General features: G+C 40.7%; 1 protein-coding gene across 1 annotated transcript in view; it reads right to left on the bottom strand.

The window, feature by feature from the left end:
* LOC113010403 (receptor-type tyrosine-protein phosphatase N2-like) overlaps nucleotides 1-23,648 on the bottom strand; it is a 215,930-nt gene that overhangs the window by 48,787 nt on the left and 143,495 nt on the right. The window contains exon 13 of the mRNA XM_026149408.2: nucleotides 3,667-3,879. Within this exon, the coding sequence (XP_026005193.1) occupies nucleotides 3,667-3,879 (213 nt within the window). The remainder of the gene's footprint in view (nucleotides 1-3,666; nucleotides 3,880-23,648) is intronic.

The following is a 23,648-nucleotide window of genomic DNA, read 5'->3' as shown; positions in this document are numbered from 1 at the left end:
ATTATCTTTCCAGGAAATCCATACTGGCTTTTGCTGCCTTCTCGATTAATTTATAATGAAAGTATAACTCATGAATGAAATGCTTTTTGGCAAATCTAAGGTTTGGAGTCATCTAGATCAACTACTGCATTAGATCTGACAATAAATAAGGGTGGATATACAGTATATGTTCAGCATGATGGAGTACCAATCTCTAAAGAGCTTTAAGTCTTTTTAAATTGATTTTAAGACACAATCCATTCGATCAAAACAAAGGTCTGTCTGGGAGGGAAGGAATCATTATTAAAATTGATGTCAGCATTTAAAAGCAATCTGAAAAAGTTTTTTTTTAAATCTTTTTTAATTATTAGAATGTTAGCATAGCATAGTTGCTATATGAAACTAAGAAACTCGCAGGTAAAAAGACACAGATTCACAAGAAGTCAAAAATAGAGTGCATACTAAATTTGCTCCTGACACAGGCCTTTTTTATCCAAGCCACTAAATAAGAAAGAAGAAAATCAAAGAGCATGATGTGGAAAAGATGCACATGTGCCACATCAACTCTTCCCATATGAATAAAGGTTAAAGAAAAACCCCAACAACCCCCTCTCATGGGCGTCATGCCAGGGAATCCACTTGGTGCCACATGACCATCTCGAATCATACATCAGCCCCGGGGCAGCACAGGGCGTGTAAGTGCTGGGAGGCACGTGCCACCCGAAGCACCCCCTTTTCAGAAAAGCTTGCTAATAGGGACGAAGGTTGGCTTTTGGGGTGTGCCAGCAGAGCCTGTCAGGCTCACAGGGGTACCTCTGTTTACATGCCCCTCTGACCAAATCAAATTCAGGGGCCTTCACCCAAGTGCCCTTCCTCTGTGCTTAAGCAAACTAGCAAATAAAAGGGGCAACCTAACCGAATCTGTGTTAAGGAAAAGGGATTTAAGGAGTAAAGTAAATTATAATTAAAATATACATAGAACGGATACTTTAAAAAAAAAGCTTCAGGAACAGAGCAAATAAGAAAAGAACAGAAGGGATACAGAGAAAACAGAGGTGTAGGACAGAACGAGAGTTATTGTTTGCTTGTTTAATCTAAACTGAGATGAACTGGAAGTGCATTTTGCACATATTCATTAGCGATGTTAAGATCTTATGATGTTAATGAAAGTCCTTGAAATTGAATTGAGAAAGAGAGAGATTGTGAAAGTGGAGTAAGGCAGGCTGAGGGACGCCAAAAAAGAAAAGCTAAAAAAAACCCCTCATCAGTAACAAGTCTATATTTTTTTCTTTCTTAAAAAACATGCAAATATGTTCATTAGTTATCAAAGCATTTCTCGTGTTTCAAGAAAATTCCTGGTGTGGGTGATGATATCTTTAAAAATGATAATGCTTCAAGATGATATCTCTTGATTTGTGAAAAAAACATCCATGCAAAAAGTTGAGCCTCGCCGCAATCTAGTGCAATGATCTCACGCTGCGGAGCGGATAGTTTCCTCTCTGCTTTGAGGGGGGAAAAAAGACTTTTAGTAGCAGATAAAAGTTCGAATCAGATGTAAAGATAAACTGACAACGACGTTGCAGACTCCCATGTTGGCAACAGAGTAATCCAGGGACTGACTGACTGACAAGCATCATCCACCATCTCCCCGCCCAGTGCTCTGACACGCTGCACACAGTCCTCTGTCGACGCTTGTCAATCAACATCTCCTTTGTTGGTGTCGGCCAATCCCACGTTGCCGTTACACCGTAACTGCTTGACTGACGCGCTGGGAGCCGGGGAGCTGAGAGCCAAAGGTGGAGGGGATTCAGAGGGAGGTGGTGGTGTGGTGACGTGATTGGAAGGCGGTGTGTGTGTGCGTGTGTAAGGATGTGAAGCGAGGCCTCAAACAAACGCGCCCAGGGCAAGAGTCATTAATATGCAGCGGTTGGTTAGAGTGTGCATGCATACACACAGCACGCATGTGTTTGTGCATATTTGTGTCTATTTGACAGCCAGCATGAAGGAGCTGCAGTAGTAAGGCCGTCAGGCAGCCTGCCGCTTCCTGTCTGCTTTAATTGCATGTAGCCCTGGAGACTGTGCGCGCACACACACACACACACACACACACAGACAGACTCCAGCCCAGGGAAGCCCTCTACACAGCAGCGCTGACAAAGAGACGAGGTTTACACGGCTAAGATGGGAGCTGAACACTGAGGTCTTTCACTGAGGATGACGGCGGCTCACTGTCGAGACTCGATAAAGACGACAGAGGAAAGAGAATCAACTAGAAGAGCTTTGGGAGTGCGAGCAAAGCAAGACTGAAACCTCCCAAGAATGAGCAACAAAGGTTTTTGTAAGCGCTTAATCAGATAAATAAAGCGGAAACACAGCCTTACGTGTGAATTTTAATTAGCATTTTTCAATTAGAAGCTTAAAGTGACTCTCGGAGTTAAGTAACCGAGAAGATAAGTTTTTCACTCTGAGGAAAAACAAATATTTTATGTAGACTGAGATCAACCTATCACTGGCCAGGGCACTCGTGCAAAACAGATTTTTAATTTTAATGAAATTTTTAGCGGCATGAATGTTGAATCGTCTTTTAGAAACCTCTCTCGCTAACCAGTAAGGGATGCTTCTCTCTTACTGGTAAGCAATATCTCTATTTGCAAAAAGCAACATTGTGAATCTGTAAGTCAGCAGTGATGAGGTAAACCTTTGACGCAGTCCCACAGTCTATTTCAGGAGGTAAAAATCCCTGAAGAGGAGCATAAAATGTAAGCACTTAGGGGCCAAGCTGGGCTCATTATAAAATCAATGCTCACAGGACTACTCTCATTTAAAAACATGGTGGGGAAAAGGTCAGAGAGAGCGAGAAAGAGAGACGGAAAAATCTCAATCTAATTCTTTGCTCAAAAAGCCACTTAATATTGGATTCTGTAAATTAAATTTCACACTTGGCTATTCCGGCCAAAGGATAATTACCGCAAGCAGAGGAGGGAATGGAAATAACTCGAGGTGGAAAACCTGTTGGATTGGTGATATTACTTCATGTCTCAGACAACAAATTATAGCAGGAGACAATCAGCAATCACCACACACCATTAACGTAGTTAAAACATGTCGACACGAGAGTGAAGGCGTCGCTGAAAGAAGAGAATCACAGAGTCTGTCTCCTTTAAATCACAAAATCAGCCCCGGAGACTAAAGCAGGGATTTTCAAGCCATTTAAAAAAAATTTCAATTTTTAATTACATAGGGAAAAATAATAGTGCATTTTGGCGTGTTTTTTAAATAATCTAAAAAAGATGAGTCCTAAAAAAATATATAATTTGTGACCAAATCTTACTGTGGATTATTTATGTCGTGTGAGATTTACTGTAAACAGTACAGGTAATACAAAACTGTAAAAACAAAACAGTGCACCTCAATAATAAACACGTATCGCGTTGTTCTGTTTTGCTTTAATAGAAAACTGCTGCCATCAGTTGCAAGATGACGATTACAAGAAGCAAAAATATGGTTGTAATAAAAGGCTCTCTCATTATGAAGGTCCACAAAACTTCCACTTCTTAATGTTATGCACACACAGGAGAACTCCTGTTTATGCATCTTTCACGTGTTATAAACACAACACATTTTTCTAATATAAATATATATGTATAATGTGAATGTGTGCACAGATGGCACAGTAACAACTCCTACCTGGTAGGTGGCGGTAGCATCGCTGCTTGTATCTGTTCCCAAATTGGTGAGCTTTTCTTTGATCTTGTGGTGGGAACGGTGCCGGAGGCAGTAGACCACGGTGGAGGCCAGCAGGACTCCAACGATACACAGGATTGACACGACGGTGAGAATGAGGAACTTGGTTGACTCTGTCTGGCTGTACTTGGTGGGGATCTGGTTGATCTGGCTTCCCTGTGGGCCACAAAAGAACAGATGAATTGGTTAATAAATTGCGTCTATTACTATTTTTATCTGCGGTGAGTGGTTCTCTTTGCAGCTCAATGGGTAGAGCGTGGTGCTGCCAATGTCAAGATAAGGGTTTTGATTCATCCACCCTGCTAAAAATGACTGCGGTCGTGATGGAAGCAGGTGCTTTTGGGAAGAAAAAAAACCCGCAGGGGTGCGAAGCTGTGTACCTAAGAGTGTGCATGCTTTCAGGTGATTTTACTGATCAGTCAGACAAGAGGAACTAATCTGCAAAATCATCTGGCAGAGTGTTTGATTGGAACAACCCTGCAGGCTCTCAGAGCTTCATGGCACATGGTCTGATACTCCTGGATTAAAGCAGCCACCAAAGAGGCCAAAACCCCCCCAAAACAAGTCACACTGGAATCCTTCGATTGACAAGATAATATAAGCGCGAATTATTTTTGCTACTAATCAGGGTTCCAAAATAATGCTTGTCTTTGCATGGGTAGATGAAAGTGTAAATCACACGGTTCTTTTCTTTCCTTTTTTGGAAACGCATAAACATGCATATCACTGCGCTCGATGAAAAGTATAATCACAAGCGTTTGTTCCACCATCTGTGCCCAGGAGTGCATAGAATGCATAAACTCCTGTTTAGTAAAGCATTCTGGATGTCTCTAGACAGCTCAACACCCCGCTTGCTATATTGGAGGAATTTTCTACCACCATGCTCAGAGGCAACAGACGTTCTGCTGTCTTGAGCAAGTGCCTCGCCAATTCCGACCTCAGCTGCAATTTAATCCAGCGTGAGAGAACCAGATCCTTCAGCAAACAACTAGAGATTAAAGATTTCTTTTCAACCAGTCAGCTGCTTAAGATAACACAATGGACACATACTGTATGATAAAAGTCTCTGTCTGAACTGCTTCACGAATGTGCAATCATTTGAGAGCGGAGAAGTAAGTCTTATTGAGCTGTTCATTATGAGCTGCAGCTCCGACTGCTGCTTGCTGTTCATTTTCAGACACCAGCGAGCTCCAGATAATGGGCCTGTTGCATTTTACCTGACTACTACTAGTTAACAATAGGCAACATAATTCCCCGTTATTACGCACAGCATAATGATCTTGCCAACAAAGAGCGAGGCAAGAACCAAAAGAGTAGAGCTACAAATTGCATAGCCAATGACAGGCCTGTAATTCCTCTTGACAAAGAATTATCAAAAGAAATCAATCGCAAAAACAGCTTTTCTTGACTTGTTCCTTATTTGGAACCATTTTTTTCCCCATATCTTTGTCGCACAAAAGAGATTACCACTCATTTACAGGTACAAAAAATTCAAACGCTTGATGGTCCCAAGCACATAACTATGCTTATCGCTGCACTCATCATTAGTTTGTCCTAGCTGTAATTTTATGTTGCATATTAAGCTTGTTTAAAATTACTTTTGTATTCTGACAGAGAAAAATAATGATTTCAAAAAGAAAAAAAACAAAGGTTTTCTCAACCCTGGAGAAAGGCAGCTTGAGGGTGAAAAAAAAGGGAGGGGGCGAAAAAAAAAATCCCTGTCCCTCAGTGGTAGAGGTCACGGAGATTAGGCGAGGTGTGGCGTGGTGAGTTAATGGAAAGGAGGCTTTGAAAGCAGCAGGGAGAAAAGGGGCAGTCCTGCCGGATCCCTCCTGCCTGCCTGTCAGCACAGAGAAGCCCTGAAACCCTGGGAGGTGGGAAAAGGACCGCTCTACCCTGTTAAAGATTGTTCTGGAATTCTTGTGAGGTTTCGGGGAGTGACCCCCACCCCACCGCCATCATCACTCGATAATGCACCCTCCCTTCATCGTTCCCCCCCACCCCGTGATTTCATTCATTGCTGCTGCTGCATTCAGCACCTAATAAAGAGTGCCCGCAAAAACACACACAATGGGGGACAACAGTTGTCCGATGCTTTGTGGGGTGTCCAATTTGCTTGGGGAGTTCTGAGCCATACTGTAAAAGCTGGTCGCATAGTAATGTGACGGCCCTGAAAAAAAAAACAAAAAAAACAGCGGCTGTCTCCGAGTAAGGCTCTGAATTAAAGAAGAAAATATATATATATGTATGAGAAGTAAAAATTGTGATTCAGCTTTGAAGTACAGGGCACATTAAAGATTTATCTGCAAACTCAACTTACTATAGAGCCTGTTCATGAATCAGTAATGTAGGGAGTCTGTTTATATTACATTTATATGGCTGCTTGTCCTAATGTTGCATTACACATCTGCACGAGCAGATGCAATTGATTGTGGTTGGCTTGTGTATTTTTAATGTTTCTCCTCATTAATGCGCTTTTAATGTAAAAGATCGCGGCAAAAAATATCAGCCGTTAAGAAAGCATCATAAACAAAAGTAGCTGAGCAGTAGCCTGTATGCGTTGTGGGCTCGGCAAGCCCATTAATAATGCATTATTGCTGATTCCACATGCTTCCACTGCAATCATCTTTTGCAAAATGTATTTTTTTTTAAACCCGCGGATCAAATAACTTCATTTGTCATTTTACTCCCCGAGTCATCTCATTGTTTTGTCAAATTAAGTTTCATGGAGAGGGATTGCATCTTGCTTGGCTAGTAATGGCCCATAATTCAAGGCCCTAACTGTAACAGCTCAGTCATCTTTCACGGGACAGATGCCGGCGTTTCCAAAGCACACTCCCCACTCCGTACACACACACAGGCAGAGACGCACGCACTGATCCCACCTCCTCCCTCGGCCTCTTTATCATGGCTGCCTAGCATGTCTGTCTATTGATTCAAACAAATGTAGCCTGACCCCACCTGCTTAATCAAGTTTGGTTGCAGTTGTTAGTAACAGTAAAAGGGGGGTGGAAGAGTGTGTGTTGAGCGTAAGAGGGGGAGAGAGCGAGAGAGCGACTTGAGGGCGTATGACTTGTTAGTTCACAGCTATGAAAAACGAGCAGCCATTCTAGCCGAGCTGCAGCGGCAGATGTAGCAGAAATTTGCAATGAGTGAAAATCAAATGTTTGCTCAGGATGGGAGGTGGAACATTCACACATGAGCCAACGCATGCAGCCATTACTGTGAAAATGACTGTACAGCCTTTTCGGTAATATGCATTATGAAACTAAACACTTGCATTCGAAAGCTTGTACTCGATGTAAGTGTGTTACCTATATTGTACTGTATGTTTCCAGTAATAAGCGGCAATCTGCTCGTCTCTGCGGTTCTAAGGCCTTCATCGTTTCTCACTCCCGAGACTTAACCCTTTCAATCTAAGGTGAATTACAACCCAGCACATAGAAATGAAAGGAAATGTAAATTGGTTCACGTTGCTGGTGTGATTGTAGGTGAAAAAGGAATATCACTACGACTGTTGGGTTGAATCGCTGGACGGATTAAAACAGAAATTCAGGCTTTAATCTAAATCATTCCTGGCTCGGAAGTATTTTTCTCATGGTTCAGACAGACAAAGAAAAAAGCTACAGAAATCCTGTTTGTTTCTGGAAGTAAATCGGCCGTTCTGATCAAGACTTTTTGAGCGAGCGTCTGAACATGAAAGAAGAATGTTCTCTCCCCAAAGGCAGAGGGGAGATGGGAGTTCCTTTCATGCTTCCACTTCCATTGTCCATCTGCTCCCACAAAAATCAATTGTACTTGCAAATTCTTCATTTCACATAAGCAAATGTGGTTTGACATACAGTGTGCAGTGCCTCCTGACTATTTCTGAAAAGCATTAATGTAGCCCGTCAAGGATGCCGGCTGTCTGTCTGGCTGTAGACGCTGCTAGGTTCATCTCTTTTCAGCAAATATCAGACACACTCCCTGCAGACAGATAGGCGCCTTTACACAGGAGGGAAAAGAACAAAAAGAATAGCAGAACACCTTTGTTTTTTGTTTTTTTAATCACATGGTGAATTTCTTTAAGCAGTTTAGTGTTAAAATCTTACTTATGTGGGCAGCAGCCTAAATTCCATAGACTTACAATAATCTTCTTTGCAGCTGTTACTACTAAAACCTTACTTAAATCAATTAAGAAAATAGATTTAGGTTAACTCTCCTCAAAAATGTGAGTAAATCATTCATCGGAAAAACGAATGATTCTGGTCTTTGGTTTTGCGTGGACGTTTGGTGGTGGAGCGGTTAAGTCTCCTGGTCGGTATGAGTGTGACGGGGTGTATATGTGTGTGCGTGAATGGGGGTGTGGATTAGCCAGGCTTCCATAGACAAAAGGCAGATGGATTTGCACGGCTCCGGCTTATTCAGAATGGGTAAAAAAGGTCAGAGGGAGAGCGCCGGCCAGCTTTTGTTTTCCTGGACGACGACCGCTGTAGAAAAGATTTATCCCTCACCTCTGATTCATTCCGGGCCTTTGAAAAAGTTCAACCAGGGTTTCAAGAAAACCTTTCAGCAAACAAGCACAGAGAAACACATCATTCATGCACATGTATGCACGCACGCACACACACACACATATAGCGGGATGTATGAATAAGTACATTTTTACTATGCGTGCATTGCAAGAAATATGACTACATTACATTTCATGTACTTACATCTGCTGGTGCACAGTTGCATGTATGTATGTCTTTTAACAACACACCCACACACTCTCAAACGCCGTGCACTGATGTCTGCACACTGCACGCACCCAAATTCAAATGCACCTGAGTCAAACTTTGCACAAAACAGAAAAAAATGATCCTTTGCTCGTATAAGCACCCACTTAAAAACCAAGCAACAACTCTATTCATTTCACCTCACCTTCACCGGATTAAACCGATTCTTCTGCGATATCACAAATTGCACACAAATTAGGGCAATCCTCGAAGATGAATATCACAGCATTAAAAAACAAAAAGAAAACAAACCACAAGGTTATTTAAAGTTCGCACTCCAGCAGTGCGAGGCGGCAGCTGAGCAAAATGAAAACAGCAGCAAATCCCATTAAACTGAATGTTATTACAATGTTACGGTGAGATGCAGCTGCATGAAGCCCCCTCGACCACGGTGCGCCGTCACTCACTGTCTAAACTCCACGGATACTCCCACTGCGCGTTCACCTTTAAAATATTCGACTTTCCGGGACAAATTTTAGGCAATTTTTAATCAAGCGAAGGAATTTCTATCGACACACTAGGTTCTAAATTAAACTGATGCAATATTGTATTTGAAAAACAATGTGTTTAAAACCAGGGCACACTCCTTCGTCTCTTTTAGAGAAATGACTGAAAAGAGCGACACCAGAACAGACCCATCATCTTTAATATTTCGCAAAGATTTGTGGGACAATTCGACAGCTGTGGGTACTGATTAAAATTAGCCCACATTAGCATGCAAAACAATTAAAACCTACCAAAAATCCATGGTGAGGTAATGCAACAGACACCTCCTCTTGCGTCTATTTCCCATTCCACTCCGGCTGCACGGACTCCACAGACTCAGAGACAGCATCATACCAAAGGAGGAGGAGGAGAGAGTCAGTGAGTTGGAGAGAGAGGGAGTTTCATCTCCTCCCATCATCTCCTTTCTCTCCTTTGGAAAAAAAGAAAAGAAAAGAAAGTTCCCAGCTTTCTTTCCTCCCCCTCTTCTTTTTTATGCCATTAACCTCATCCCTTGTAAACAACAAAAAAGAAAAGAAAAAAAAAGGAGAAATGCACCAAAAGATTTCTCTCCTGTCTTCTTCCTGATGCAATTCAAGATACGTTTGGAGAGGAGATGACAGGAAAAGAGAGGAGAGGACGAGCAGCCTCCACTTCCAGAGGGAGGAATGATGCTATTTTTTTTAAGGAGAGAGAGACTACAAATGTGCTGTGGGGCTCCTCCTTATATTCTTCCCATCCCTCCCTCCATTCCCTGCCTGTCTACAGCACATGTCACCTCCCTTGTTGCCATGGCTACGGCTCCACATGTTGCCGACAGGAGGAGGAAGAGGAGAGGAAGAGGAGTTGAGGACAAGAGAGTAAAAAGGGAATGAAAAGAAAAGGGGGGAAAATGAAGAGAGGATTGAAAAAAAAACCCCGAACAGGACAGGAAGGATGAGGGAAGGAGGCAAAGGAAAGGGACGAGGCTGTAAGGAAAGGAGGAGAGGGAATAAAGGGGAAAAAAGCAGGACATTCCTTTTTACAAGTCATTCCGACTCGTGCTGCTTCTTAAAATCTTGTTTTCCTTCAATCAAATTAAAGTTATTCTGTAGATGTGGTGACATCGGTTTGCTTTCTGGGAACAAATGGAAATATCTTCAGGCACATCAGTCCTCTGCTGCCAAGAAACTGCTGCTCGATTCAAGACAATTCAGGCGACTAAAGATTTCTCTTTAAGCAGAATTATCTCCATGGGCAATGCAGTGTTTTCTTTCCCAATCTGACTTTAATAGGATTTTAGGACTATTGGAACTTGTTACTCGTAGAAGGGATTTAGGGCATAGTTAAAGGTAAAAAATGTGTAGATTTCCTTCCACTGAACTAAAAGATTTTTCTCTCACTCGTAAAAAAAAAAAAAAAAAAGTATTGATGTGTATGACTATTGACAGAAAGTGAGCTGTTTGTGCGGTATAACAAATAGAAACTGACAGCTTACTTGCAGTTTTGATTTAAATTGAAGGACCTGACTGTGACCTAACTGTTTGCATGTGAAAAATATTAGTTTTATTTAATACATTACCAAATATTTGCTCATAGCTTTGAAAAAACAATCACATACAGATTGATTTATGTCTTTCAGTTTACTGTATCCAGCTATTCTTCTTTCGTAATCATTGTTGGCGAGAGTGAAAAGGACTAACAGCTGCAGCAAACGTGGACCGTTACAGAATTAAGTTGGGAAGCTGTGTTTGTCAGCGTACTTGCATGTGTGTTTGTGCATTTGAGTCAGAATTTTTTTTTTCCTGATGTCAGATGTTTGTTGGGGTTTTTTGTCTGTGTGTGCGTGGATGGAAAAACAACAAACTTAACAGTGTTTGCAGCTTGAAAAAAAAATTAAAAAGAGAGGGCAAAGAGAGGAGATGCTGCCTAATGCAGTTGACAAGGTCCTTCCTGGGGAGCGTGTGTGTGTGTGTGTGTGTGTGTGTGTGTGTGTGTGTGTGTGTGTGTGTGTGTGTGTGTGTGTGTGTTTGAGTGTGTGTGTGGGGCTCTTCAGTTCATCTTTCTTTTCAGTCCCCCGCATCTCCTTCACATACACCCCCACACAATCTTTTGTCCTCCTTGGTGGCAGCTGGAGGTGGCAGGCAGCGGAGACCCTGCTCTCCTCTGTGTGCCGAGAGGGCTAGGAGGGTGGGGGCAGGGAGTTGCTTGGTGGAGTTTAGGGGGGGCTGACCGGTACCTCCCACCTCCCATCGGTCCAACTCTCGATGCTTTGAACGCAAGCAAAAAGAACTGGAAGTGACAAAGTTGGGGAGCTTTGGTGGCCTGTATTTGATTTCCTCTTCCTTTTTAGCAACATGAAAATCGCTTGCTGTTTTTCTGTTTTTGTTACACACACACACACACACACACACACACACACACACACACACACACACACACACACACACACACACACACAATGCAATACTACCTGTTCCTGCATTTTATGTGTCTGCATCACAGTTTTAACATCAGGCCATAAGCAGAAGTGTTAATGTGTTAACTCTGAACTCTCAATCAAGCAGTTCCAACCTAGAGAACTTTGGTTAGTTTGGTCCACCTATTATGGGAAATACTTTCCCATAGCACCAAACAGCTGATACACTAACAGTGGGAGAGACAGACGCTTTTACTCAGGAGCGCGTGGAGGCCAAACATTTGCTCAAAGGAAGATAAATACATCCACTCAGATTATTCATGTGGCAACGTACTTGCTGGATATGTACATAGACATCTGTTTGCCAATATATTAACTCAGATGTGCACATATACTGTCATTATTTTTTCCACTTCCAGCTTAATACTGTAAATATTGATAATATTAATGTTATAAAATGTACTCAGAGCAAGCTACATTGTTATGGTACAATACAGTATATTTTTCTTGGTGAGTGGAGCGTCTCATGGTACATAAATACAAATAATACAGAAAGTGCTTTGAGATTTATTTAAATTGATAAATTATTTTATCTTTCGACTTAGATTGTTATGGATGTGTGATATGATTTTTTGTTACTTATGTGACTAAGAGCAGTATTAAGGTTTGGTTAAAAATGGGCGACCAAGAAGGAGACTCCTCCATCCAACCGGAAATAAATCTCAAGGTGTTGAAATGTTATGTTCCCACAGCTGAGAGTAAAGAAATTACAACAAAGCTGATATCTTGTCATAGTTGAAGAAAGATGCACTTTTTTCCATATTGACAAGACAGCTTCATGCTGTCTTGTCAATATGGATTTGTTGAATGTTGATTTGTTGATTTGTTGAATGCACATCCATAATGCAAATCTGCTTTTTGAACACATCCCAAAGGCGCTATATTAGACTGAGATCAGGCCTTTTGAGTACTGTGAACTCGCTGCCGTATTCAAGAAACCACTATCAGATGATCTGTGGTTCATAACATGAACTGTTGTCCTGCTGAAAGCAGATGGGTACACTGTGGTCATGAAGGGATGTACATAAATGAGTAACAATGCTCGGGTAGGCTGTGGTCTTTAAGCAATGCTCAATTGATACTAAAGGACAGGCCCGGCCCTAACCAATCTGGCGCCCTAGGCAAGATTTTAGGTGGCGCCCCCCTACATCGGCAGTGTAGTGTATGTACTCACAAGAAACCGAATAGCTTTGTCTTTGACCTTCTTTTTTTTTTTACTTAAAGAAAGCTAATTCACAATCAGAATAATTAACAAGATAAAAAAAGATATGAATAAATAAATGAATACAAAAAATAAAAAATGAATATATGAAATACAATAAATTTTACATACATAAACACAATAAAACGTGTCAACAAGTTGGATAAAATAAATTAAAAATACAATATAAATAAGGCAACAGGAAGACCGCTTGATGCTGCTGCATCATGGCTGGGTTGTGCTGCTGATGCTGCATCACTGGTGGGTTGTGCTGGTGAAGTGGAGGCAGCAGCGGTAGATGTGGTAGATGGCCCAGGGGTGGGATTTAGAAACTTCAACAGTGCATCTGAAGAGAGGAGTATGTGACACCACTGAGTATTAAAGTCTAATAATAAAAACATGATTCCAGGAATAAAATGAAATGATATAATATAAATGAAAAACCAAAGAGATATATATATGATGTTAACTGATATGCAGATTAGATTAGATTCAATTTATTGTCATCATTACAGTGAAATGCTGAATAGCAGAATGCAAAGTAACAGTATAATATCATATGAGAATGTTATGTTATGATTATCTTTGACCGAATCACAGCAGTGCTCATATTAAAAAACAGCATTCCCTCTCATGTGATATTGCTTAATTAACATTAATGATGTGCACTTTAACAACTAGGCTTACAACTATAATATATACAGGGGTGGAAAAGTGACTATTACCTGCAGGGTAAACGTTAGCTAACCAGAAGGCAATAACAATGTAAACAAAAAACACCTGCTTAAAAGATGAATACAAATGAGGAATGGTGGGAAAGGTGGGAGTACTGTAATTACCTAACGTTACATTATTATTTTCCATAACAATTTAGCCCCCTCCACAATATTAACTGACGTTAAAACAGTTAACTAGCTATTTATTGATTAGCAATGAGCGAATCATGTAACATTAGCTTAATGCTAAAAATTTAGGTTACTATCACATTCAGACAAATAATTTCATGTAGGCTAACGTTACCTACCTCTGTCTTTTTCTCGTTTCTCCTCCTCTTCTTTTCTCTTTTTCTTCCCTGGCCACCTGACAGTTTTGGCCGTTTTGACATCTTGTGTTGATTTTTTGATGTGGTGACGTCCAAAAGGAACCATGATACCGGGAGGGAGGGGGCGCACCGTGCGGGGGGGGGGGGGGGGGGGGGGGTAATGTTGTAACAAATAATGTTTCTATTAAATAAGCTTTACTTTGCATTTTAATTAACGTGGGATTATTTTTTGTATTTAGAATTAATAGTACCAACTTTTTTTTTTTTTTTTCAACATTTATGGCACTGGCGTGGCGCCCCCTGATGGACGGCGCCCTTAGCATTTGCCTATACGGCCTATGCCACAGGCCGGCCCTGCTAAAGGATTCAAAGTGCACCAAGAAAATATCCCCCACACCATTACAGCGCCACTAGTTGAACAAAGCAGCGATCTGCGCTTTCATTTCATTTATCCCGAATTCGGAGCCTACCATTTGAATGTCACAGCAGAATCTCTTCAGACCAGGCAACGTTTTTCCAGCCCTCTGTTGTCCAAGTCAGAAAATTATAGCCTCAGCTTCCTGTTCTTAGCCGACAGGAGGAGTACCTCTGCTGCTGTAGCCCATCTTTCGACCAAGATTTAATGAGTTCTTCTTTTAGAGATCCTCTTTTGCATACCTTGGTTGTAATGAGCGGTGGTTTGAGTTACTGTTGCATTCCTATCAACTCAAAGCTGTCTGGCACATCTCCTCCGACCTCTGACATCCACAAAGCACTTTCGCCCAGAGAGCTGCCACTCACTGGATATTTTTTCTCTTCCCATTTTAGGACTGTTCTCTGGAAAATTTAGCTTCCAGTACTAATGGTGAAGACAGTTAGCAGGAGCAGCAGAATTTACATCTGCTACCAAGTTAACTGTTTAGCAGAGGCGTAATTTTACCTCAGAGTTCTTTGCAATATCGCTTTCTTTTTTTCAGACTTGGACAACTCCCTGTGTTTAATTGCTTTTTGAAGATTGAATCTTTCTATTTCAAGGACTATGTTACTCTAACATTTGTTCACTGTTAACATTTTCACAAACTGAATGAAGGTGATTTTTTATTAAACCTGAAGTCTGTGTGTACATTTTATAAAGCAGCCTGAAAACAGGTAGCTGTGATTATCATGAAGACTTGTAAATGAGGTTATGAACACTCACTCAGCTGGATTTTATTTAGTTAGCAGTTATTCAGCAGCACCTTACAAGGCCACAGTTGCATGCACATTAGTGTAAAGGGAGGTGCTGTGGGTGCTCTTCTTTACAAGGATCAGATTTATCTGAAAGGAGCACTGTACTCATACTGAATGGACTTCCTGGATCCTAGTTGCCATGCTGTTCTTTGCTGACGGAACATGCTATCCTAGATTTCCATGGATGACATAAGTAGAGGAAACATGCTGTTAAAAGGGGGAAATGGTGCTAGCTGGGTAGAAAAATTCAAACCATTTGGTAAAATTAGCAATTTTGTGTCCCAGATTCAAGCACAGAAATTCTCACAAGTGGGAATTTTTCCAAATTCAACAAGGAGGAAATGTCTTCTTAACATAACACTTGGCAATCCTGTAGTGTCAAACCTGATGGTTGCAGACGCTTTTTGGCCACTTCTGCATCCTTTGAAGCTGGTTCATATTCTCTGCACCCCAGGTAAAATATAATGATAAAACAGCACATCAGATATGTTGTATATATTAAGATAAAGGAATTAAACTTTCAACCCAATTAAAGCCATTATCAAATTATCTATTTAATACCAGTCAGGAAGGTATTAAATGAATTTTTCAAAATAAACGGAATCACGTGAAATAGTATGCAGAGTGTTTACGGATGAGAGGTGAGGTGCAAAAAAAAGTAAACCTTAGAACAGGCTTTTCCCCGCAGCACATCATGTAATAAATACAAAGAAATTGCAGCCGTTTACACTTACCGTATGTCTAAAAATGTATAGTTTCATGCATCGGTCATATGACTCGACTCCAGGTACACAACATCCAGCTGAAAACACTTCACACAAGTCGAGTTGCCCAAGATTCACAGAATTTACAGAAAATGTAAAAATTGTGTGATATATATCGTTGTCGGGACGATAAATGTCGGGATATGAGATTTTGGTCATATTGCACAGCCCTACATCACGTTACCTGTTAAAACAAGTGATCCTCGCAAGCATTTTAGATTTAAAGTGCCTGTTGGGCGCTGGCTTAGCTAAGTGCATTGAGCGGCCGACCACATGCTATATAGCCGGGTTTGAGTTCAACCTGCATCTACTCAGCTGAATGAGGCCTTGCAATGTTAATACTGGTAGCTAACTGCAGATATGTCTGAGACCAAATACTTACCCTGTGTTTGTAGTCCAACTGTTATTTTTAAAACTTCTCCCAGGATCCTTCACTGTGAACTTCACACCTGACCTTGCCCCGGTAGTTTTTAGTCAGAACTAACTATTTCGTTTTCTCCACTGCTCCTTTTGTTGGCTATAAATCGTAATTCGAGATTGCGAATTTGTTTGCACCACACTTCCACGGTGCTTTGCTGAGGTTTTAAGTTTTTTTTGTTTCTTTTTGTTGACATGTAAAATGAGAAGATTGATGGCGACCATTAAGATCTCTTCTCCGCATGAGACTACTTGACTTTATTCTCTCTGCTATCACTTGAAGCCTCACAGAACCCAGAGTGAGAAGTCCCCACTGTCATTAACTATGGATGAACAGAGGATTTTAGACCAACAATCTCCACATAATGAGCTCGGAAAACATCACTCAACTTGCAACCTTAAAAAACAGTCATGTCTCCCTCTTTGTGTGACGGCTTCAGAACGACACGGCCATCAACTCCGCCGTCAGCTCTGTCAGATGGTAACGACATCAGAGGCCATCATCGCCTGGATACTCACAAACAGCTTGTGTGATATTCAAACGGTCACCGATGGATACGAAATGAAAGGCTGTCTCTCATGTTGTTCAACAAAATGACAGCTCATTCAGCCCAGGACCACCAAACCATTGTCCTTTGTGTGGTGCAAGTATTTTGGATTCCTGTGACCCACCATTCTGCCCCCACATGCCTTGTCTTCAAGGATGGCACCCAAGACAAAAGAGCCATCATCTGCATGATATGGTAGCCCCTCAGCCCCGATGCCCCCTGGGACATAAATCTTCAGCATACAGTAAGCAAGCATAACATCTGGTCTGACTGACAAATAGACAGTGACAAAGTATTTCATACAGTTTGTGTTAAAGCAGCGATTGAAAACCTGCTAGTTGCACCAAAGAAAATGAGGATGTACCTTTCCAGTTCTGGGCAGAAAGGAGACCCAAACACACTCAATACTCTGAGGACTTTCCATCTTTACAATGAGCACAAAAACAAAACAAGAGTGCAAGAAGCTCTGTTAAAATTTAAGGTAAATGCAGAGCAAAAAGTAACGGATGTAGCGCTTTGTAGCAAAACCATTAAAAAATAGTGACCCTATAGGCTTCATATGATGAAGTGCTTCATGCTTAACTCATTCACTGCCATTGACGTCTATAGCCGTCAATGGCAGTGAATGAGTCAATGGGTTTAACTCATTCACTGCCAATGGCTGGCAGTGAATGAGTTAACAGCAAACAACAGTGGCCACAATTTTTTTTTCCAAAGAGTGCATGAACCCAGACTTGACTGGGCTTTCTGTCCCCTTCATTTTTTATTTATTTATCCCCTTCCTCAGGATTTCACACACACACACACACACACACTGCTCTGTCTTGTACCTTTGGCTAAGCTCACTTCACATGCTGGAAAATGGCTTGACAGCGGAGGCCGATGTAACTGTCTTCCTTCTGCAGTCAGAGGGGCGAGCATGAAACAATTCTCCTGACAGTCTTGACTGGAGCAGCATCACCATCAGGCGGTCTAAGTCTGCGAGCTCCGCTTCACCAGTCCAATCACACCACGAGAGTTTAAAGGCGCCATGTCCTGTATGCTGTTCCCTGCCGTTAAACAAGCGGAGACTGTCCTTGGCCATAAAACCGTCTGCTCATTTGTTAAAATATGTTTTCCTGGTAACTTGAACATGCTGGGACACCTGTGGCTAAAGCACAAATATATCTTTTTCCTTTGAAAACAGTAGCACTGGCATTTTATTGAAACATATGTTAACCTCCTAAGACCTGAACTCTTCCACAGCAACATTTTTAATTTCTCTTTGATATTTGGGCAAATTGGGATCCGATGAATGTAAAAACAAAGATATACCAGATATTTTTTTTACCTGATTTTTGTTTCTAAGAAAAATGAGTGCCACATATATGATATTCGTTTAAAATTTCGATAGACCAGTAGCAGTATAATGTCCTCGTAAGTGGATATCAGGACCTTGTAGAGCAAAATTGAGTATTTTGCTCTAGATAACCCAAAATGTGATGTCCACATATGCGGACGCCAGGTCCTAGGAGGTTAAACTTTCACCAACAGGCCAATGATACCCACTCAGTTATTGTTGTAATTGACTTAAACTAACTCCCTGGCAGAGCCCTTCGACTGCTGTCCCTGAATAACACTGCATCCGAAAGCAAGTCCAGTCCACTGAAGATATGACATAGTGCAAAGTGCTTACTGAAGGGACATTAAATGTGAATGTCACACAGGTTTGTGTATACATTGGTTTGCTTGTTTTATGTGTCCAAAATAAAAGGCTGTAAAGGTTGTAAATTAACTTCATGACTCACACACCAGACTAGAATTTGTTTCTACTGATTACAGTCAATGTTTTTTTTTGGAAACTTAACATTTAAACAACACAAAGACTATATGTGAAAAATAATTTTTGCTCCTGGGTTGAAAAGAGAAGAGAAGCTATGGTACATTAAACCTGCATTCTTTCTAATTCTGAGGAGGTGGAAACGCTGCTGATTTTAAAAAGAAGTCAGACTGTATGGATGTCTGTGAGACATCTCTTTCTTTCAACTATTTTACTCTTATTTAATACAGTTTATTTTGCAAACGATGGTCCTATTTAAAAGATATGTGCAAACATATCACAGAATGAGACCAAAGAAACATTTCTCTTTAGGTTCAGTTTTTCCGCCATTATGCATCCGTGTATACTCTCTGACTGGACACATCACAAACATGTTTGATGTTTCCATTTTTCTTGTCTGGCCCTAAATTCGATGCTAGATTCCTAAACTGACACATCAAAACTTTGAGAACACCTGCTTTAAGGTTTGCCCACCAAATGAATGATGAGTTCCTGCAGTATAAGAACGCACTGACTGATGACAATAATGCTAAATGATGTCTGGGTGCACTCGATGGACCGGAGAAACGACCACCGTTCTCCCTAACTAACCTAAATTCAAATATAAAGACTCTTTTTAATTTTAACTGTTTTTGTTTTTTTTACCTAAAACAAAAACATAACTTGCAGCCGATCTGCCTGAAGTCTAGAACCCATGGACATCACCAAATGTTGTGCTCCTCCCTTGAGTTGCTTTGCCTTCAGTTGGTGAGTTTTCCGAAATAAAAAGCATGCTCTATTATTACTGAGGTCAGTTGAATAACTTTGCAACTGAGGAAAATCTTAAGAAACTCTTAGGCTGCTTTTGTAGCATTTGGCTAAATCTCAGCAGAGCATGTAGCCCTGCACACTTCTATCAGCAGTCAGATCATCGACAAACTGTGGCCCTGTTCCACTGGCAGCCATACATGCCCATAGCACTGCCTCCACCATGTTAGACAGATAATGTGGTATTCTTTGGATCATGAGCCGTTTCTCTCCTCCTCCATACCTTCCTCTTCTCATCTGTTTTTCTCTCATCCTCTCATTTCATCTGTGATATTTTTTGTGGATTATTTTAGATGTTTTTAGGCAAAGTCTAATCTGAACGTCTTGGTGTTGAGCATAATTCTTGTAGATGCTCTGTACTTCCATTCATGAAGGCGTCTTTTGATTGTAGACTTTTCTTGACTAGGTTAGATGCTGTGAAGTAGTTTTTCTTAACTATGGAAATAATTCTGTCATCATCCTCTTTAGCCATCCTCTGGGGTCTTCCAGGCTTCTTGGTGTAGCTGAGTGTTTTTTTTTTTAATGCACAGTATTGTTTATTCTAAACTTGAAAACTTTGTGTCTGTCTGATAGGTTTATTGGGGTTTTTGAGCCTAATAATAGCCTCCTTCACTTGCGCTAACATCTTTGGGTCTCATATTAAAATTATACTGAAACTACAGTGGACAGTTACAAAATACTAACTCAACACTTAAAAAAAACTTCAGATATTACGTCTACTTCCTTTGTGATGAAGCAGTAAGAGAACAAGCCTCACCTGGCCATAAAACTGCTTGATAGTCGATCGCCACATTCATTTTTAACTTTGAAGACAGAGGAATGTATAAAAATGCCTGTAAAACTTGAACAGTTTTTTGTAAAACCCCATCAATTAAAATTGTCTGTTTGCACTGCAACCACATATTGATTGATTTCCAGTCATACTGGTGATGTAGCACAGAGGCAAAACTACAAGATCTATGTCTTTGTTTCAAACATTAAAAAGGGCGATGTACAAGTCTTCATCTACAGTAAAATGCAGCTCAGCACTGAATAATTTGGTTGTCTGTTTGCTGTTTGTCACTTCTGGTGCAAATGAGCTGCACAAAAAGCAGTGAGGCATCCCACCGGCACAGTCCACTATCTATACTGCGGTTCTGCATAAAGAAAACAATTCAGTTTTGTGGTTGTAATGTATTCCACCAGATTTTGTTGCAGAGATGGCAAATAAAATCACTGATACACCATGCCCTCTCACAGATATCTTTTATCTTCAGAGGTTGTGACCGCAGCAGAGCTCCAGACTACTTTCACCAACTCGATCTGACCAGTTTAGTGCTGAGTGCGTCTGCCACCTGGCTGAAGAAGCAGTGGCATTTTGAAAAAAGCCTGCTTTTGTCTGAAAGCCCAGAGAAATGTTTTCTGTTTCCCTGCCTCCTCAAAAATCAAATGGATTTTCTTTTTGCAGCAGAGGAATGAAGGGAGGGAGCGAGGAATGAAGGAAGGGGGGGGAAAGAGGGAAAAGGATGGATGGATTCCTTTCAACCATCACCTTTATCAGCCATCTTCTCCTCTGTGAAGGAGGATGCCTCAGAGCTCTGCAAAATAAATTGAGGGTTATTTTCTTATGAGATGCAGACTGAGGGGAAGGTGATAACAATGACTTTTCGCACGTCATTAAAGTCGTTTTTACATCTGCTTGTGGGCCCCAGCGGATTGTTTTCTTCCATCAGTGTGACAAATAAATATCTGATAGATGTTCAGCACTGCCTGATGTGCTGTACAGCACTAGGCCTGCAGCCAACATGGAAGGTTACTGTCACTGTTGTAAAATTAAAGGTGCTTTCACAAAAGTACATTTAGGACGTTCTTCAAAGGCCTCTGATCTGCACTTTCTCAGCATTGTCTTGATTTGCATCCAGCTGCATTTTATAGGACTTCTCCTGCCAGCGGTCAGTGTTTTTTTGACTCCTCCCTCAGTATGATGAAATATTTGACTGCAATTCAGAACGTTTCTGATCTCAGTGCCCTTTCTCAGTTCAGTGGATGGTGCTAATGCAACTAAAACGAAAAGTGTAAATTAATTAATGTAACTTTGGACAGCTAACAACTATATAAATAGATGACACAAAGGGAAAGACAACAACTAAGACGATTGTGCTTTCCCCCCAACACACTGCCTGGGATGACTAATGTTAAATAGCTTAAACAACATGTGACTTTCTTTGTGACAGTTTTAGACATATTTCACCTGAGTTCATCAGTGAGACCCTGATAGTAATTTTCTCCACCAGATTTCTTCCTAATATAAATAAATCTCGCGTGAATAAGTGTTCTCAGATGAGTAATTACATTATAGTTACAATTGTTGTAATTGTTGTTACTTGTGTTACAATAGTTCTTAAATTATCTGCACGCTGGGCTCACAGAAAGAAAAAAAACATCAAACAAATGTTTTTTTCTTCTCTTCCTGCAGACTTATGGTACAATCAGCTTCAGTTTATGTGCAGTAGGAGGCAATAGTGGAGCGGTACAGAGATGCAGCTTGTGGGGAGTGGAGACAGGACATTATTTTTTACTGTATTGCAAAAAAGGACAAGGGCATAAATGGGAAAGTGGAAATTGCATCCAGGACAGAAACCACCATGTTGCTAACAAAACATCAGCTCTTTACAAGAATCTGACAGACAGCATGCTAATGCTAAGCTAGCCAAGAATCCAGCGTGACTTTATAGCTGAGAGAATGCCGACCCCAGCCCAGCAGCCAGACCCTGAACTTCAACAGGTAACAGAAGGAGTGAAGAGCAGTCAGGCTGCAGACTTCGTTTCTACCTACTCATGTTTCTAAAGAAGAATCGCTGTGGCGATCGCTTCGAAGTCACTTTGTGCTGGTTTTCATTTTTGCTTTGTGCTGTCGGCTTTGTTTTCATATCTAAATATGAAGACAAAGATCATAAGTGTGTCCTCATTAGGATAGGGACTTGTGCTGCTGTGTGCATTGTTAACTGGTAATTATGAGACAATGAATTCCAGGTCAATTTACAGAGCAAGAAAGTAATGTACATACATGCCAAACCTCCCGATTTTTCCTGGAGAATCCCAAATTTCAGTGCCCCTCCCAAAAATCTCCCGGAGCCACCATTCTCCCCAATTTCTCCCAATTTTCCACCCAGACAACAAAATTGAAAAACCATATCCCAGATTGGCCCAGCCAATTCCAGCTTCCAACAATGGCTACTACTACTGCAGCTACTTAGTTTTAATATTACTCTTATTACTCTTTCTGGGTCACAAAATAAACTTTTAACATATTTTCAGGCGAGAATGTAGCTGTGTAAACTTCAAATATCTGAGCCGTGGAGAACAGCAAACTCCCGGCACATCGTTTTCAAACCCCCGCGGCCTTTCGCTACTCAGGCTAAACATGATATATAAGTCACTTAAATAACTTAAACATGTTATTGTTTGGCCTTTTTCAGTGTTTTATTTGTTTGTGAGTAAATCAGTTTGGCTGAGATTAAAATTATTAGATTAAAACTTTTTTTTTTATTAGTTTTTTCTGTTTTCACAAATAGTACATAATTAGATAACATAATAAAGTGTACAATTCAGAACCAAAAATAAATAAATAAATAATAAACAAAACCAAAACAAACAGACTGATAACTAGGCACAGAACACCAGCTCAGTTCCATCTAAAAAATAAATAAATAAATAAAGAGAGAATACAATACAGTACAATACCTGTGGTCCCAGTATTACGCTGCAGTTTGAACACTCAAGAGAATCCTTGTAACATAATATTAGAAACATCAGGTTCCACATAGTTCAAGTATGGTTCTCACACCTTAAAGAATTGATCTGTTTTTGAGTGCAGTATACATGTAAGATATTCCAATGGCACTTGATCCAACACTACTCTTTGCCAACCTTTAACAGTTGGTGCTTTTTCATAAATCCATTGGAGTAGTATATTCTTCCTTGCCGCATAGGTGAGAACACAGTACAATCTCCTATTATTCTTGGATATTAATCGCCGGCTGGGGAGACCCAGTATGAGAGACCATCTCCAATTCACAACCGAAAATCTTCTCCATTTCAGATAACACATTAGACCAATATTCTTGCAATTTCAAACATGACCAGAAGCTGTGAGTTAGGGTACCAATTTCTGTCTTACATTTGAGGCACATGGGTGAAAGGGTAGGATTATATTGATGTCTGCAAAATATGGATATATGCATTCTGTGTATGATTTTTAACTGCATTGCTTTAAATAAAACTTTATTAATCCCTCAGGAGGGTTCCTCCTTGGTTTTCACACAGCTGAATAGACGTCAAACAGAAAACTGATTAAACAGAAGTGTGGGATGGTCGAGAATTTACACCAGCGCCCAGTTATATTTTTAAACAGCAAGGAGCAGACGGCTGAGTTTCA

The sequence above is a fragment of the Astatotilapia calliptera genome, chromosome 18 (genome assembly GCF_964374335.1).
Source record: "Astatotilapia calliptera chromosome 18, fAstCal68.1, whole genome shotgun sequence".
In the NCBI taxonomy this organism is placed as follows: Eukaryota; Metazoa; Chordata; class Actinopteri; order Cichliformes; family Cichlidae; genus Astatotilapia; species Astatotilapia calliptera.
This window is presented reverse-complemented; position numbering and strand designations above follow the sequence as displayed.